Source organism: Puma concolor, chromosome A2 (genome assembly GCF_028749965.1).
Source record: "Puma concolor isolate L17-30 chromosome A2, mPumCon1.1.hap2, whole genome shotgun sequence".
In the NCBI taxonomy this organism is placed as follows: domain Eukaryota; kingdom Metazoa; phylum Chordata; class Mammalia; order Carnivora; family Felidae; genus Puma; species Puma concolor.
The window spans coordinates 24,197,794-24,216,484 of record NC_141668.1 but is presented as its reverse complement, the minus strand read 5'-3'; the positions used below and the strand labels follow the sequence as shown (position 1 = coordinate 24,216,484).

Genomic DNA, 18,691 nt, shown 5'->3' with positions numbered 1-18,691 from the left:
CACACACACACACACACACACACACACACACTCATTTTCATCCTCCCCCTCTATTGGATCATTTCTTTCAGAGTTCACTCAAGCTCTAGTAACCATCTTGTTAAACAAAAGCGCACAGGCATGTGCGTGCACACACAAACACACAACACACACTCATACACACACAAAATCAATCACTTCCTTTGACTTATAATCCTTTAGTTATTTCCACATCTCTCTGCTCTGTTTCACAGCTCAGTTTTTCAAAATACTTGTCTGTTCAAACCGCCTCTCCTACTTAACTTCCTGGTCATTCTTCAATTCCCTAATCCTGCTTTCACCCCCTCCCCCCATCACTCCCCCAAATCACCAGAAACCTCCATGCTGCCTAATCCTAAAAACTGTTTTCAGTGTCATCTTACCAAAGTTCCCAGCAGTATTTGAAATAGCTGATCACTCTTTCCTTTTTGAAATAATCCCTTTTCTTAATTTCAGTGACACCATTTCTCTTTGGATTTTTCTCTTACTTTTCTAGTGACTGCTTTTCAAATTTCAGCTGCTGGCTTTTCTTATTCTACCCTGGTGGATCAGGGCTCAGATGTGGCTCCTGTTTGTTTGTTTGCCTTTTCCCCCTCTCTAGGCAATTTTATGCATTCCCATCGTTATATATATTTGTGTGTACATGGAATTTAAATTACACAAATGGAAGAAATCAGTAACTCTCAATTTTATGCTTCCAACCCAGACTTTCCTCTGAGTTCCAGACTCTATTCAATTGCTATTTCAATCCCACTCGTCTGTCTCATAGACATCTCAAACTTAACTTGACCAAGATTAAGTCTTTTTTTTTTTTTTTAAATACTTATTTATTTCTGAGACAGAGAGAGAGAGAGCATGAGCAGGGGAGGGGCAGAGAGAGAGGGAGACACAGAATCTGAAGCAGGCTCCAGGCTCTAAGCTGTCAGCAGAGAGCCGACGCGGGGCTCGAACTCACAGACTGTGAGATCATGACCTGAGCCGAAGTCGGACGCTCAACCGACTGAGCCACCCAGGCGCCCCAAGATTAAGTCTTGATATTCTTCTGATAAGTATTTCCCCTCATTCTTCTCCACTTTAATCAATAGCATCCCTATTTAACCAGTCGGTTGAGCCAGAAACCTGATGGTCATTCTTGATATCTTCCTCATCCTTTACATTCAGTCTGTTCTCAAGTCCTGTTGAATCAACCACCAACATATGTCTCAAATCCATTCACTACCATTCATCTAATCTAAGCCACCATCATCTCTCATATATTTTAATGACCTTCTTTTTTTTATTTTATTTTTTAAAATTTACATCCAAATTAGTTAGCATATAGTGAAACAATGATTTCAGGAGTAGATTTCTTAGTGCCCCTTACCCATTTAGCCCATCCCCCCCCCCCCCACAATCCCTCCAGTAACCCTCAGTTTGTTCTCCATATTTATGAGTCTCTTCTGTTTTGTCCCCCTCCCTGTTTTTATATTATTTTTGTTTCCCTTCCCTTATGTTCATCTGTTTTGTCTCTTAAAGTCCTCATATTAGTGAAGTCATATGATTTTTGTCTTTCTCTGACTCATTTCACTTAGCATAATACCCTCCAGTTCTATCCACGTAGTTGCAAATGACAAGATTTCATTCTTTTTGATTGCCGAGTAATACTCCATTGTGTGTGTGTGTGTGTGTGTGTGTGTGTGTGTGTGTGTGTGTGTGTGTATACACACACACATATACACATACATACCACATTTTCTTTAACCATTCATCCATCGATGGACGTTTGGGCTGTTTCCATACTTTGGCTATTGTTGATAATGCTGCTATAAACATGGGGGTGCATGTGTCCCTTCGAAACAGTACACCTGTATCCCGTGGATAAATGCCTAGTAGTGCCATTGCTGGGTCATAGGGTAGTTCTATTTTTAGTTTTTTGAGGAACCTCCATACTGTTTTCCAGAGTGGCTGCACCAGCTTGCATTTCCATATTTTAATGACCTTCTAACTAATCTTTCCACTCATGTTTATTCAGTTTCTTATCCTTATAGCAGCCATGGTGATCTTTTGAGAACAAAAATCCTTACCAGCTTCCTATTTTTAAAGATTTTATTTTTAGGCAATCTCTACACCCAACATGGGGCTCAAACTCACAGCCCTGAGATCAAGAGCTGAATGCTCCACTGACTGAGCCAGCCAGGCACCCCACTTATTATTATTATTACAATAAAATTAAAACCTTTCTGTGGCCTGCAAACCCTGCATGATCAGTCCCTGACTACATTTCCAGTTCCATCTCCCACCACTCTCGACAGTGTTCTAATCATACAAAGTAAGAATTTGGTAAAAATGCAGTCTTATTCCCAAGCACTTTAAAAATATTTGTCACTATAAAGTGCAGAATTTAAAAATTTATGAAAATATTGCCAACTAAACCTGAGTATGCATGAGTAGTTATCTGGAAATGATTGAGATATTTAAAACCAAACATCTAATCTCCCCTGCTCCTTGAAATCTCAGAGGCTTCTTGTTTAATTTTCTATGGCTTTAAACAATACCATTGTATTAACTTACAGTTTGAGAGGTCAGAAGTCCAAAATGGGTCTCAGTGGACTAAAATCGATATGTTAGGCATCTTACTCAGCTATAAAAATGAATGAAATCCTGCCATTGTGACAAAATGTATGGACTAGGGTGTTATACTAAGTGAAATAGACAGAGTAAGACAAATACCATATGATTTGTGGAATCTAAAAAACAAAACAAACAAAACAAAATGAAACAGAAACAGACTCTTAGATACAGGAAATAAACTGTTGGTTACCAGAAGGGGAAAGGGTTTGGGCAGGTGAAATAGGGGAAGCAGATTAAGAGGTACAAACTTCTTATAATAAACAGTTGTAAAATAAGTAAGTCATGGGGATATAATGTATAGTATGTAGGCAATATAGTCAATAACGTTGTAATAACTTCACATGGTGATAGATGGTAACTAGACTTATTATGGGATCATTTTAGTAATGTATAAAAGTATTGAATCACTATGATATACACCTGAAACTGATAGTGTATGTCAATCATACTTTAATAATTTTTCAGAAGGTATCAGTAGGGCTGTATTCCTTCTGAAGGCTTGAGAAGAGAATCTGTCTCCTTACCTTTTCCAGCTTCTAGAAGCAGCCAGCATTCCTTGGCTTGTGGCCCCTTCCCCCATCCTCACAGCCAGCATTGTACATCTTCAAATCTGTTTCTGGTTGCCTCCCTCTTCTACTTGTAAGGACTCTTTTGATTATATTGGGTCCACTTGGATTATTTGAGATAATCTCCCCATCTCAAGGTCAGCTAACTAGCACCCTTAATTCCATCTGCAGCCTTACCTTTGCTGTATATTCACAGGCTCTGGAAATTAGAACATGGACATCTTGGCAGGGAATGGGGAGGCATTGTTCTGTCTATGATACATTTTTTTTTCTTTTTCTTTTTCTCTTTTTATAAGAGCAATACATTCTCGTTCCTGAAAAATTAGAAAACAGACCAGAAATTCAGGAGCTGGTTAGGCTCTGATGATTTCTCTCTCTCTTTTAAAAAAAAAAATATTTTAATGTTTATTTATTTTTGAGAGGTGGGGGGAGGGGCAGAGAGAGAGAGAGGGAGACAGAGGATCCCGAGCAGGATCTGCACTGACAGCAGAGAGCCCGATGTGGGGCTCCAACTCACAAACCATGAGATCATGACCTGAGCTGAAGTCATATGCTTAACCAACTGAGACACCCAGGTACCCCTCTCTCTTTCTTTTTTAATTGAAGTATAGTTGACATACAATGTTAAGTTCAAGTGTACAACATAATGGCTGGACAATTTTATACGTTATGCAATGTTTACCAAGATAAGTGTTGGTGGTAGTTACCATCTGACACCATACAAAGTTATTACAATATTATTGACTATATTCCCTATGTTGTACTTTTCATCCCGTGACTTATTTATTTGTAACTGAAAGTTTAGGCTCTGTTGATCTCTTAATGGAAATAGAGATACTTAGTTCGTTTTGATTAAGAAGAGATGGTCTCTGAACAGTTAAGGTATTTGAAGCACTAGAAAAACTATTAAAAGTCACAAACAAGAAAACTATCTGTCAAGTAAAATAAGACTTTGGGTAGGTAATTTTTCTAGATCTTTGCTTCTTTATCTCTAAAATAAGGAAATCAAGTTAGCTGATCTTTAACATTACTATCTTTACTAATGTATAAAATTGGTATCTCCATTCTACTAAAAATTAATCAAAAGAGATGAATAGATAACATTACAAGAAAAAATATTGGTAACTACCTGAGGTGATAGATGTTAACTAAACTTACTCTGACAGTCATTTTGTAACCTATACATATGTCAAATCATTGTGTTGTATGCTTTATAATAATACAATATTATATCAATTATATCTCAATAAAACTGAGTGGGGAGCTAAAAAAATGAAATCAAAATAGGTGAAAAGATAATATACGGGGGTTTTGTTTCATGGTGTTTTTAAATCTGGTCAATGCATAGCTTTATTCCAGGATTCAGTCAACTACCATCTTCAGGGTCATGAAAGACAAGGAATAACTGAGGAACTACCATAGATTGGAAGAGACTAAGGAAACATGACAACTAAATGCAGTGTGGGATCCTGGATTGGATCCTGCAACTGAAAAAGGGCATTCATGGATGAACTTGTGAAATCCAAATAAAGTCTGTGGTTTAGTTAATAGTATCATACCAGTGTTAATTTCTTACTTTTTTATAATTGCCCTGGTTTTACAAGATGTTACATTAGAGGAACTTGGGCGAAGTGTATATGGGAATTCTCTGTACTGTTCTTGCTGATTGTTCTAAGTCTAAAATCATTTCAAAATGAAAAGTTTAAAAAAAGACAACAGTAAGAGAGGAAAAGCAAGCCACAGAGTGGGAAATGTTTGCAAAAGACCTAAAACCAGAATATATAAATAACTCATACAAATCAGTAAGGGAAAGACTGACAACCCAATGGAAAAATAGAAAAAAGATTTGAAAAGCCACTCCACATAAAAAAAATATCCAAATGGCCAATAAGTAGATAAAAATGTGTTTGACAGTACTCAAAATTTCCAGTTTCTCCAAGTTCGAACCCTGTGCTTTGCTGATGGGAATGTAAAATGGTGCAGCTTGTATAGAAAGCGCAATGTGGTTTTTGGTTCCTCAAAATAATAAACAGAAATATAAATATATGTGTATTTTTAATGTTTATTTATTATTATTTTTTAAATGTTTATTCATTTGTTTTGAGAGAGAGAGGTAGTGCAAGAGGCAGAGGGACAGAGAGAGAGAATCCCAAGCAGGCTCCATACTGTCAGCAGAGAGCCTGATGCAGGGCTTGATCCCGTGACCTGAGAAGAGATCAAGAGTTGGATGCTTAACTGACTGGGTCACCCAGGCACTTTTCTTTATTGTTTCTGAGAGAGGGAGAGAGAGAGAGAGAGAGAGAGAGAGAGAGAGCAGAGAAGGGGTAGAGAGAGGGGGACAGAGGATCCAAAGCAGGCTCTATGCTGACAGCAGAGAGCCTGATGCAAAGCTTGAAGTCATGAACCACAAGATCATGACCTGAACTGAAGTCAGAGGGTTAACCAACTGAGCCACTCAGGTGCCCCAAACAGAAATTATTATAATATGATCCAACAGTATACCCCCAAAGAACTGAAAGTAGGGGTTTGAACAAGTATTTGCACACCTGTGTTCATAGCAGCACTATTTATAATAGCCAAAATGTGGAGACAACCCAAAAGTCCATCAATGGATGGGAAACGGATAAACAAAATGTGGTATATACATACAATGGAATATTATTATTTGGCCCTAAAAAGGAGTGAAAGTCTTACACATGCTATAATATGGATGGACCTTAAAAACATTATACTAAGTGAAGTATACAAAAGGACAAATATTCTGTGATTCTACTTATATGAGACACCTATGATAATAAAATTCAAAGATACAGAAAATAGAATATTGGTTTCTAGGGGCTGGGGGAAGGAGGAAATGGGGAGTTATTATTTAATGGGTATGATAGTGAAAAAGTTCTGGGGATGAATGGTGGTTATGGTTGCATAACAATGTGAATGTGTTTAATGCCATTGAATTGTACACTTTAACATGGGTAAAATGCCAAATGTTATATATTTTTTACCACACATACAAAAACAATGTTACAGGCCAATATTCATAATGAACACAGATTCAGAAATCCTCAACGAAATATTAGCCAATCAAATTCCGCACTACATTAACAACATACATCGTGATCAAGTGGGAAGTATCCTAGAGATGTTAGGATGGTTCAACATCCACAACTCAGTCACTACAGTACATACACCGTATTAACAAAATGAAGGATAAAAATCATACGATCATCTCAATAGAGGCAGAAAAAGCATGTGACAAAATTAAACATCCATTCATGATAAAAACTGTCAACAAAGTGGATATAGAGGAATTGTACCTCAACATAATAAAGGCCATAAAAAAAAAACAAAACAAAACTGTGCTCAGTGGTGATGATAATGGTGGCTGTGAGATGCAGATTGAAATCACAGTGTGCCACCATTACATAGAATGCCTAAAATGTAAAAAGACCAACAATACTGGCAAGGATATGAAGCAACTGGAACACTATTCTCCTGCTGGTAAGAATGGAAATTAGTATACAAATTTTGGCAACTTGTTTGATGTCATCTACCTAGCTGAACATATGCATACCCTCTTACCCAACGATTACACTCCTAGATAAATACCCAACCAGAAATATCTTCATATGGGCACCATACAACATCTGCAAGAATGTTCATAGCAACATCATTTTTTATGGCCCTCAAACTGAAAACAACCTTCAACAGGAGAATGGATTCAATAAATTATGAGTATTCATGTGATGGGATACTTTCTGGTAATAAAAATAAATGAACTACTGCTAAATGCGACTAACTTGGGTAACTCTTAGAAACATTTTGAGCAGAAAATGATGATATTTGATGATCTTTGTATCCGGTACAAAAATAGGCAAAACTGATTGGTGTTGATAGGAATCGGGGTAGGGAGGAGGCTAACGACTGAGAGGGAACATGAGGGAAGGCTGTTGGGTGCTGGTAATGTTCTATTTTATTATCTAGGTAGTGGCTACATAGGTGTGTTGGCTTTTGAAATTTTATCGAACTGTAACCTTTTGATTTGTGTATTTTTTTGTAGGTTAGTTATGCTTTCATAAAAAATGTATTTAAAAGTTAAAAGAATGTAGTTAGAAGTCTGCATTTAATGGCATTATGTTTCAGTATTTTACCCTATACCCTTCCCATCCCCCTGTGCCCCATCCCCCTCCAGTCTGTGATAAATTCCTTCTCACTTTTATTCTGGTTGCGTTCAAGTTTTAGCTTGACCTCCCTTTGAGGACAGTTTTAGCTAGAGGTGCTAACTGTGCAGCAAACTGAACCTGCCTGGAGCTCTATTCGCTGTGTCAGGGAAATTGAGGATTTACATTCCACATTCCACTCCCAGAATGTAGAGGATTTAACAGGGAGTGGAAAAGGTGGCATGGTGCTGCTTTCGTGTACTGTAGTCTCTGTATTGCTTAATTGTTTATCTGAGAAGCAGTGATTGGATTAGTCAGTGACAGGGAGGTACAGAGTTTTGTTATAGTGATATTTCTATTTATAGTTTTGTCAGTTCTTAGTCATACCTGATTCCCTTTTCTTTCTTTTTACCTTTCAGGTGCTTATCCTGTATTTTATTCAGTTGGAGCTTTACTCTGACCTAGCTATTCTTCAAGTCATTGTTTCATTCAGCACGTATTCATTGGTTGTTTACTATGCGCTGGGTACTTGGAATACAGGAATAAGACACATAGTCTCTGCCCTCAGATTGCTTGCAGTTCTAATGTGGAAATAGACAAATGATCAGTCTGTCTGGGGGATTACTCAGTAACTCACAGAATTGATTCTTAACCTAGACCAAGAGCTGGAAATGTGTACTGAAAGAAGTTACAGCTAAGCTAAAATTTGAAAGACGTATGTGTGTGTGTGTGTGTGCGTGCGTGCGTGCGTGTGTGTGTGTGTGTGTGTGTGTTCACAGTGGGGATGTGGGGGAATTCAGAGAGCTGAGGCTTGGGAGGTATGCGCAAGTTTAAATTGTTGTGCAGGGTCTTGTGTGTCATGCTAAGGAGTTTGGGTTTTATTTTAAAGACAATGGGGAGCTATTGAGGCATTATGAACAAATAAGTGATGTGATCAGATTTTAACATGATTGAGCTGTTGATAATCACATATAAATGAGTCGATTTAACAAATTGAGGTAGGCTGTATCGGGATGGAATTATTTAGGCCCTTGTCAAAGTGTAGTCCCAGCAGTGGCATCATTGGAGAGCTGTTTAAAAAGTACAATCTTGGGGGGCGCCTGGGTGGCTCACTCGGTTAAGCATCCAACTTTGGCTCAGGTCCTGATTTCGAGATTCATGAGTTCGAGCCCTGCATTGGGCTCTGTGCTGATAGCTCAGAGCCTGGAACTTGCTTTGAATTCTGTGTCTCCCTTTCTCTGTCTGCCTCTCCCCTGCTCACGCTCTGTCTCTCTCTCTCAAAAATGAATAAACTTAAAAAAATTTTTTTAAAAAGTACAATCTTGGGACCTAAGTCAGCATTTCAACAAGATCTCCAGGCATGTTCAAGTTTATGAAGCACTGATTTCGATAGATGTGATGATGGTCAGGCTTTACACAGCTGGTATGAAGAAGAAAGGGCAGATTGTAAGAGATATTATGGAGTACTTTCTTCTTTCTGTTGGAATACTCTTCTCAATATTCTTCTTGCCAAATACACTCCAGGTACCCCCTAATCATCCTTTACCTTTCAGCTTAAATGGAACTTCTCACTCCCAATATACATGATTGGCACCCTTGCCATATACTTGCGTAGCCCTGTACTTACCTTGTCATTTTTCATATTTTTGTTGTAATTATTTATTTAATTGCCTGTTTCTCTCTCCTGACAGTAAGCACCATTGAGAGCAGGGGCTGTCTGTTTATGCTGGCTGACACATAATAGGCACCCAGTAAATATTTGTGGTTTGATTGAATGAATTCATCATGTATAGTAGAAGATGGATTTGGGTGTATTGGGGGATATATATATTAGTAATAATAGTAAATTTTAAATATCACTGACAAGTTTGAGGCACTGTTCTAAGTGGTGCGTGCGTGTATGTGTGTGTGTGTGTGTGTGTGTGTGTGTGTGATTTGATCCTCTCAGCAGTGCCATAAAGTAGATACTTTTAATGTCCTCATTTTACAGATGAGAAAACTGAGACACAGGGAGGATAAGTAATTTGTTTAAGGTTGCACAGTAAATGGGAATCAAGATTTAACATTTTTTTAACGTTTGTTTATTTTTGAGAGACAGAGAGAGAGACAGAGCACGAGCAGGAGAGGGGCGGAGAGAAAGGGAGACACAGAATCCGAAGCAGGCTCCAGGGTCTGAGCTGTCAGCACAGAGGCCAACGCGGGGCTCAAACTCACGAGCGGTGAGATCATGACCTGAGCTGAAGTCAGAGGCTTAACCAACTGAGCCACCCAGGTGCCCCAGTGGGAATCAAGATTTAAACCAGACAGTCTGGTACCACTCTCCTATGTCTAGTTTTGGGCAAAATAGCTTCCTGGCACTTTTTATGAATTTCTATGTATTACTTAATTTTGATAACACTAATGTGAGGAACAGCATTATTATCCTGTTTTACAGATGCAGAAGCAAGGGCTTAAAAAGTTATATTGCTTATGTAAAGACACACACAGATAGTAAGTGATGGAGCTAGGCTTTAAAGCCAAGCCTGTCTAGCTCCAAAGCCTGTAGTTTTACCAGTAATGATGATGCCTCCATGTGGAGTCTAAAATACCCGTGAGATAGGAGTCTCAACGTGCTGAGAGGTAGGGTGCCTACCATTTAGGTCCTGGGTAGGGAGAGGATTTAGCAATTCCATCTGCTGTGGTAGCATTAGCATTTCAAGTCTGAAGGGATAAGGGAGATCTGAGGCCTAGCAATTCCAGCCAGCCTCATGACTGACCAGATGGAACTTTGAACTCAGGAGGTTAAGAATCTTAGCTTCTACAATAAGCTGTAACTTAGGGGACTAAGGAATAGTTATTGCTTTTTCTTATAGCCTCAGAAACAGACAGCTTAGAAATACTGAATGTCAGTACTGGAAGGAACCAGTTCTAACTTTCCACAGTCCACTATTACCCACCTCCCTCATTTTATAATGAGGAAACCGAAGAAGAGAGTAATTAGGTAACTTGCCAACGCACAATAAAACTATTAGACACAGCCAGGAATAGAGGACAGGGTCACGTTCTTGTATTCTTTGCCCCGTGCCTTATGACTTTCTAGGTTCCAGGTTTATCACCTCTTGTTTAAAACTGTTCTGCCGTTGTAGTTACTTCTTCACCACCGTGTGGTTCCGTTTGACTTTGACCCCCTGGAAATATTAACTTGTTTTTCCTTCTGTAGCCAGGCATATAGTCACTCTGGCAAGTCGTCTGGCTTTACCTCCATTAACAGTACTGCTATCAAATCACCCCTGGCAGGAGCACAACTGGCACATAAACTTCAAGTTGTTCTTGGAGTGCAGATGAGATTCTTGTGAGCTATTCATACACCTGGTCCATTTTCGTAAAGCTTGAAGGCCATAGGCACAAATGTAGTTTGTCTAACTTTGTGTTTTTTTGTTTTTTTTTTTGTTTTTTTTGAAGTTGCAAACTTCTCACCTAAATGTTAAGAGTGCTTATTATAGATAATCATGTGCAGCGGTCTTACTGCAGCCCTTGCTATAGGTGTATCTCTTAAGGCACAGAATGGTAAAATGCAACTCGATTGTAAACAACTTTGTAACTAGTATTTACACCTATACCTCATGCCTTATACAGTCCTACTCAGTTAATAGATCTTCAGTTCCCAAATGTAGTAATAGCTACTGTTTTATTTTTGTTTCACAGTCATTGCAGAAAGGTGTAGTAAGGCTACAATTTACAAAGGAAGTCTACTTTAGTTAAAACCTACACTAAACAAACAAACAAACACAAAGTCACAGCTGGGCTCCTGGCTGGCTCATTTGGTGGAACACATGATTCTTTTTTTTTTTTTTTTTTTTTTAAATTTTTTTTTTTTTTTTCTCAACGTTTATTTATTTTTGGGACAGAGAGAGACAGAGCATGAACGGGCGAGGGGCAGAGAGAGAGGGAGACACAGAATCGGAAACAGGCTCCAGGCTCCGAGCCATCAGCCCAGAGCCCAACGCGGGGCTCGAACTCACGGACCGCGAGATCGTGACCTGGCTGAAGTCGGACGCTTAACCGACTGCGCCACCCAGGCGCCCCGAACACATGATTCTTGATCTCAGAGTCGTGAGTTTGAGCCCCACGTTGGGTGTAGAGAGTACTTAAATAAATCTTTAAAGAAAAAAGTTACAACTAAAGTAACACTTAGTTTAGCCTGCAAAAGCAATATATTTTACTTGTGCTTATTCTTTTATTCCCACCCTTTTTTTTAAATAATTTTTTTAATGTTTATTTATTTTTGAGAGAGAGTGTGAGTGAGGGAGTGGCAGAGAGAGAGGGAGACACAGGATCTGAAGCAGGCTCCAGACTCCTAGCTGTCAGCAGAGAGCTCCATGTGGAGCTTGAACCCACGAACTGCAAGATCATGACCTGAGCCGAGGTCGGGCACCCAACTGACTAAGCCACCTAGGTGCCCCCCAACCCCTGTCTTCCTTAAAAGACATTTTCTTCCATGTTTTAACACTACCATGAGGGCAGTCATCTTCTATTTGCTTAATAACTGATTATGTAGAAAACATGTACAGGACCACCAATAATCTAGTAATTTGCTGATCACTGAAATATTTTGTTTTATTTTTTAATGTTTATTTTTGAAAGAGAGACAGTACGAGTGGGGGAAAGGGAGAGAGAGAGGGAGACACAGAATCCGAAGTAGGTTCCAGGCTCTGAGTTGTCAGCACAGAGCCTGACGCGGGGCTCGAACTCACAAACGGTGAGATCATGACCTGAGCCAAGGGCTTAACCGACTGAGCCACCCAGGTGCCCCTGATCACTGAAATTTTAAGTGTTGGGCTCTACTCTTTTGGCCTTGATTTGTTCCTAAAAGCTTCATTATGATGCAGATCATAATGGATTAAGGTGGATGCAGATCAAGCAATGGAAAGTGGATTATATATTCCTACAGAGATAATTAAGGATTAAAACCCTATTAAGGACTCACCACAAATAAGTCAGAGCTGTGGGCAGTGGTATAACTAAGCCCCTGTGAATATAAAGTAATATTCTAAAAATATATTGAATTTTTATTGCACATTGATTATGCAGGTTACCCTCAGAGTGCTGTAAGGTATATATACAGTATATAAAATTTGACCATTTCTTAAGCCCTTAATGTGTGCCAGACACTGTGGGCAAATTGAAGCTGGCTAAGCCCTTGAAAAACGTGGACTCTAATGAGGGACAACACACGTACACAGTAACTTTAATGTGAGGAAGGCTGAAAATAGTGATGTGACCAAACAGTGATGTTACCCAACGCTAGAGGAAAGGGAGATTGCTTTTTCTAGGTTAGATTCCATGGCAGATCTATCATTTGAGCAGAACTTGAAGAATTTGCATATGTGAAGGTGATAGAAGTGAAGGCAGAATGAATGCATTTCAGTTTGAGAAAATGGCATGAGCAAAGGCATGAGGTGAGAAAGGACCTCATAATAATGACATAAGAGCTACTGTTTATTATGTATACTAAGTATACTAAGTATGTATGTATACTGTTTATTATGTATATTAAGTATTGTGCATACTTAGTGTATGCACACTTTTTAAATCCTTGCATCAATGGTGTGAGGTATTATTATTATTTGTGCTATACAGATTGGGAAACTAGAGGGAGAGGGAGGCTAACTAAGGGGTAGAGTCAGTATTCTCACCATGTCAGTTTAATTCCCAAACCAGTACTCGTAGTGCTGGTCTTCACATCCAGGAAACAGTGGGCAATACAGCTTTTGTAGGGATGGAGTATGTACAGGGATATGGAGTGGAAGACCATCCTGGAAAGGATTTATAGAGGGTTTTTAGGAGGCAATGAAAATGGATAGGGATGGACAGATGACAGGCTTGGAAGAATTGGCAATGGATTGTTCTGGGGACTAGGGAAAAGGGGAGAAATCAAAGATGACTGAGGTTTCTATTTGGTTGACTGAAGTAATAGAGGTGGAAAAGTGAGAAGAAACTTGTTTGGAGGGTTGAGGGAAGGAGGAACAATGGAGCAATCATTTTGATTTGGGATATGTTGCATCTGAAATACAGATGAGAGTGGCTCAATCGGTTAAGCGTCTGACTCGACTTCAGCTCAGGTCTCTCATGGTTTGTGGGTTTGGGCCCCACCTTGGGCTCTGCACTGACAGTGAGGAGCCTGCTTGGGATTCTCTTTTTCCTTCTCTGTCTCTCTACCCCTCCCCTGCTCGATCTCTCTCTCTCTCAAATTAATAAACTTTAAAAATTTTATTAAAAAAATAAATAAAATACAGATGAAAGATACCCTTGGAAATTTAGGCAGCAAATGTAACTTCTCATTCTGTTAAAAAGTTTGGATTGAAAGGAAAACCAGATGACAATGACTGGAGGTTGCTGAAAACTAAGGCTTTATCAGAATCAACACCCTGACCTCAGAGGGCCTGTCGCTCCTGCATGTCATCAACCTTCTATGTCGTGGCATCACTCATTGCTTCACTCCATATTCCCTCTGTGGCCGCACCTTCCTTTACTTCCCCCTCTGCTGTTCTCTCTTCTTGTTGCATCTGATCTCTACCTGCCCTGTGATCGCTAATCCTTTGACACCTCTGCGTTCACCTGGTCCAACAGTCCCCTTCTCTTTTCACTTGCCTTTCTCTCTAGCGTACACATCCAGGTCAGTATGTGAGTTCTGCCTTCGCTGGCATCTTACAATACCTCTTCCCCTAGACATTACCATCTTCTCCATTCCACATCCAAAAGATCATTCTCTTAACCGGTGAAGGTCCTAAGGGCCAATGAACCAATAATACTAATTTTAATATGAAAACCATCAGCTCTAGAAAAATTATCCTGTATGATGGGAATTAACACTGAAAGAGTCCCTGGTCCCTAAAGGGGACCAAAGCAGGCGTATCTCATTGGGCTTACTTTGTGCCTGAAATCTATGGTACTCTTACTGGGTAACCTACCCTAGGAGTGAGCAAAGCAGGTAAAATAAGTTAGGCCACCTTTATTCTCGTTTTATCTTATTTCCAAACTTCTGAAGTATGCAGAGAAGAGGGAGCTGGTAGAGGAACCTAAAGAGGGAGCAGCTTCTGAGGTCCCTTAAGGTGGCATCCTGTCTCTTCCCAAAACCAGATGCGTGAGTAAAAACCCACTTTAGATAGGAACTTGGAGGCAGCACTAGTCTTGATTGGAAACTTTGGCTCCCTCTAAACCTACACCGTGTAGCTCCTGACTAGCCTCAGGTAAGCAGCTCATTTACAATTGGCGCCTGTGTTGTTTCTGCAGCTGAAGGCCCTTGGACCTTCATGTACATAGCATAGGGAGCCAGCAGAGGGGGTTGTGGTCCCAGAACTTTCTTCAGAGATTCTAGTTTCTCATTTTGTAAGAGATCTTCCCTGGCACCATCCAAATCAAATCTCCCTTGCAATAAGAATTTAACTTGAGATATGCCTGAGTCTGGTGCCAGACCCCTGGTGTGAGCAGATGGGGAGGTTCTGCATAGCTGTTTAAACTTGAAAGCCATAAGGAACTCTTGATTTCAAGGAAACGCCTGTTTACAGATCCAAATCAAGCAACTCTTGAGAAATGGGAGTGCCTTCTTGACCTCGATCCTTATTGATCTTGGTATCAGCACCTCCAGTGACGTGTCCTCAGGGGCGGGAGAAAATTAACAAGTGCCTTACACACAGGGAAAGAGAGGAAGCCTGACTCTTGCCGTGGAAAGTGTCCACTGGGGAGGCGGGGGTTGAGTGTTTGGATAGCATTAAACAGTGAGTGTCCTGTGGGAAGTTCAGTGCCTGGGTGCAGAATTTTGCATCAGCTCTGATTTTGAATCAAAAGCAGAAGGTTTGAAGGGGGCCAGTAAGGGACTTGTCAGGCAGTTGACTAATGATCTTAATTTGAATAGAAAGCCTCTTTGAAAGAGGATGCAGCTTCTGCTAGATATTGTGAATTTCTGAATCACTAGGCTTGGTTCTGCTTTGGGGCACTCAAAAAACCCTGGCATTTCCAAACCAGCTTTCCCTTTTGCTTCAGGACATAGATTACCCAAGCCTGCACTATGGAGAAGTGGGACGGTAATGAGGGCACCTCAGCTTTTCACGTGCCTGAGTGGATGGTGAGTTCTTTGGTCGCTTTGCTTTTCCTTCTGTTTCTTGGTAATGAGGCAACCATTTCTGACAGGTGACAAGGATCACCTGTGACAAGTCCCTACCAAGATGTGTGGGTGGGAGAGCAATTATTACTCTAATTTCTGATTAGCTCCTGTGTCTTGGGTCCCCCCTGTTTCTTAATTGCAAGTGAAACTGGGAAGGGTCTGGGAGCTGCCTGGCCAGAGTCAGCTACTGCCTGGTTGTCTGTGCTGGGCTACTGCTCCTGGTATACTGCATGGATTGTGTTGCCCTGTGAGTGCTTTGCACTCTGTGTGCAAGCTAATGCTTAGTTTATTTCTCAAGGGGGTAGAGAAAAAGAATAGTGAGGGGGGAAAAACAGAACTTGTAGAAATGGTGGTCTCTCAAGTCTCTGAAAAGATGTAAGATATTTCTTCCCTAACTGCCCATTTTTTCCCTCCAGTCAAAACATTTCCCCAAACACTCTTTCTATGTATATTTCTGAAGGGCAGTCACTATAGCTCTCTTGGTACTGTTCCTCAAAATGCCATATTTGCCTGATGGATAATTTTAATGTAATTTAAATATAAGGACTTATTTTTTGATAAGAACTAGTACATAACACCTAGTATTTTAGGTCCAATTTCAACTTTTGATTTAAAAGCAGCAACCATCCTCATGTTCCTAACTGGTCTCTTCTAGGTTTAGCCTGATTTGTTACAGTCTATACCAGCAGTATGTTTGTTTATATCTATATCTATATCTATATCTATATCTATATCTATATCTATATCTATATCTATATCTATATCATCTATCTATATATATAATTTCCCTATGGAAAACTAGTTAGAATATATATATAACATACCCTAAGTTCTTTTCAGTGTTTATGGAATTATGGACTTAAAGAAATAACCATCAGTAATGAGACTGAGTATATAGTAAGCCTGACGAAGGCCCTGGAGAGCCTGCATTTCAACTCTCCTTGTCACAACTATTGTTTATTTTTTGTGTTGGGGTTATTGCTGTTGCGGTTCTTTTTCTTTTTTTTTTTTTAAGTTTATTTATTTTGAGGGTGGGAGGCAGAGAGAGAGGGAGAGAGAGAATATCAAGCAGGCTCAGCACTGCCAGCGTAGAGTCCAACATGGGGCTCTATCCCACGAACCATGAGATTGAACCTGAGCTGAAATCAAGAGTTGGACGCTTAACCGACTAAGCCACCCAGGCGCGCCTTGCTGTTGTTGTTCTTAATGTTGTTTCAGAACCTTGTGCTCGGTGTTAAAATGTTTAACGGAAAGAAATCCTACCCATTCACAGGCTTACATCAAATAATGCAGTGTTTTAACATTGATGGAAAGGATTCACATAATAATTCTAGTTGGATTTTAAGTTTGTATTTGAATCTCCAGCCACTTGCCAATAATAAGAAAGTGGAGCAAGAATTTTGGTTTTCTTTGGGGAGGGGCCACTTTAAGATATTAAACTTTGGTACTTCTATAAAGGAATATTACAGAAGAGTTCAATAAACATTAGTGCATCAACTCAGAATCAGTAAATGTTTTACAGAGTTACTATATTGAGGGTTAGTGTATAACTCTTATTCTCGTAATAGCCGTCACTCTTTTATCTGCTCAGTACATCCTCTCCAAAGGAGCTCCTACCAAACCTTTACTTCTTTTTATTTATGGGAACAAGAAAACTGTTCTAAAAGAGTTAGTGACTATTGCTTTAAGGGATTTGATCTAGGACTGTCCAACGTTTAGAAGACATTCTTTAATAAAGCACAACTCTGCTTTGTTTTCAATACAGCATTTCTCATTTCTTGGCCCTTCTCTCTCAAAAACCAGGAAAATACCTTTGATCAGCAAAAGTGTTTTAACAACAGCAAGAAAGAGTAAGGAGGGGCTTGTCAGTTTTTCATCTATCTTTTCCTTGCCAAAGATTAACCTCTTGAGGCTTTCTTTCAGATACCACATAAGTCATTAATTCCTGACCTAGTCTGGAAGTAGTACTTCATTAGGCTGCCACTGATAGCCACTTAGCCAGCAAGGTGAGCCACTGAGCATCCTCTAGTGTATATTGCCTATAGACCTTGCCTATGAAATATTAGAGTGCTTTTTAATCCCCAAGAGCAAACCCTGGAGCCATCTCCCATGCTGGGTCCAAATTTCAATTTAAGAAGGCTTTAACCAAATGTCTGACTCATGTTCCAGTTTATATATTAATGTAGTGAAATTTCCACTGAGACCGTCCTTGACTCCAAAGGAAACATTACAAGGCTCTCAAACCTTCTTTCAGGAGGAAAATTTAGCAGAGGAGGCGCATCATAACGTGTCCTCCTTTATTAATGATCACCAGCAATAAGGGACTCGCATACCCCTCAGAGAACAGGACTCCGACCACAGCCGCTGACAGTACTCACATCTCTGACTCCCAGCAGGGAAATAAGCCAGGATGAAGTTCGAAGGACCCCCATCTTGATAATTGATGAGGTAGACCTTCAAGTTAACATTGTATCAGTCCCTGGAAAACTTCTGGAGCCTTTGCTCCTCAGCTGCTTCCATGTGAAAGATTTTTTAGCCTTGTTCAGGAATTTTACTGCTAGAATGTTGGGGAACGTATCCTTTTAAAGACTCTTGTTAATGTTTTTACTTCCCCTGAGAAATCTTTATAGTCTCAGCTGGTAGGTGAAATACCTCCTTTTATGTGTATGGAGATCAGCAGTAACCTTTTTGTTAAGTTTTTACATTTTAATGTTTCCTCCTCCCATCTAAACTGTCTGTAGTACTTGGTACTTTTCCATGGGAAATCTGATTGACTTTCTTGAGTACCCAGCCAGCTGGTTACCCGATTTTCTTTGGGCTAGAAATATTCTCTGTTATAGGTGAAGAATCTGTTCATGCAGCTCATTTGGCTTGGAAGAGAGAGATGTGTCTAAGAATGCTTGAACCATGTGTACTTGGAAGTGGAACGAAAACCTCTAAGGCACCTGGTGGTAGAGGTAGCTTGACTGTAACTGTGGGTCAGGATTGAGACTTAAAGGCAGAGATCCATTTGAGAAACCGATGAAAATTATGTCCCTCTCCCCAGGAAAATATACACATACACAAAATTTTGCATTGTGTGTTGGGGGTGGTGGTCTAGACATCCATGGACTCTAGGTGAAGAGCTTTTGACCTAAAAGAATAGAGATGCTAATATTTTGTACCTATGTATCATTATGTGGTCTCCAAAACCCTCT

At 39.8% G+C, this 18,691-nt stretch overlaps 1 protein-coding gene across 7 annotated transcripts in view; it reads left to right on the top strand.

Annotated features, from left to right (window-relative positions):
• Nucleotides 1-18,691, top strand: part of AHCYL2 (adenosylhomocysteinase like 2) — a 169,363-nt gene that overhangs the window by 97,634 nt on the left and 53,038 nt on the right. For 2 of the 7 annotated variants that reach the window (XM_086690521.1, XM_086690508.1), the window contains exon 1: nucleotides 15,081-15,455. The exons of 2 other annotated variants lie outside the window; for them this stretch is intronic. In XM_086690521.1, coding sequence (XP_086546647.1) covers nucleotides 15,399-15,455 — 57 coding nt within the window. In that variant the 5' untranslated portion in view covers nucleotides 15,081-15,398. Of the gene's footprint in view, nucleotides 1-15,077; nucleotides 15,456-17,801; nucleotides 17,943-18,691 lie in introns of those variants that run through there. 3 more of the 7 variants (XM_086690530.1, XM_086690547.1, XM_086690538.1) reach the window with 3 other exon arrangements.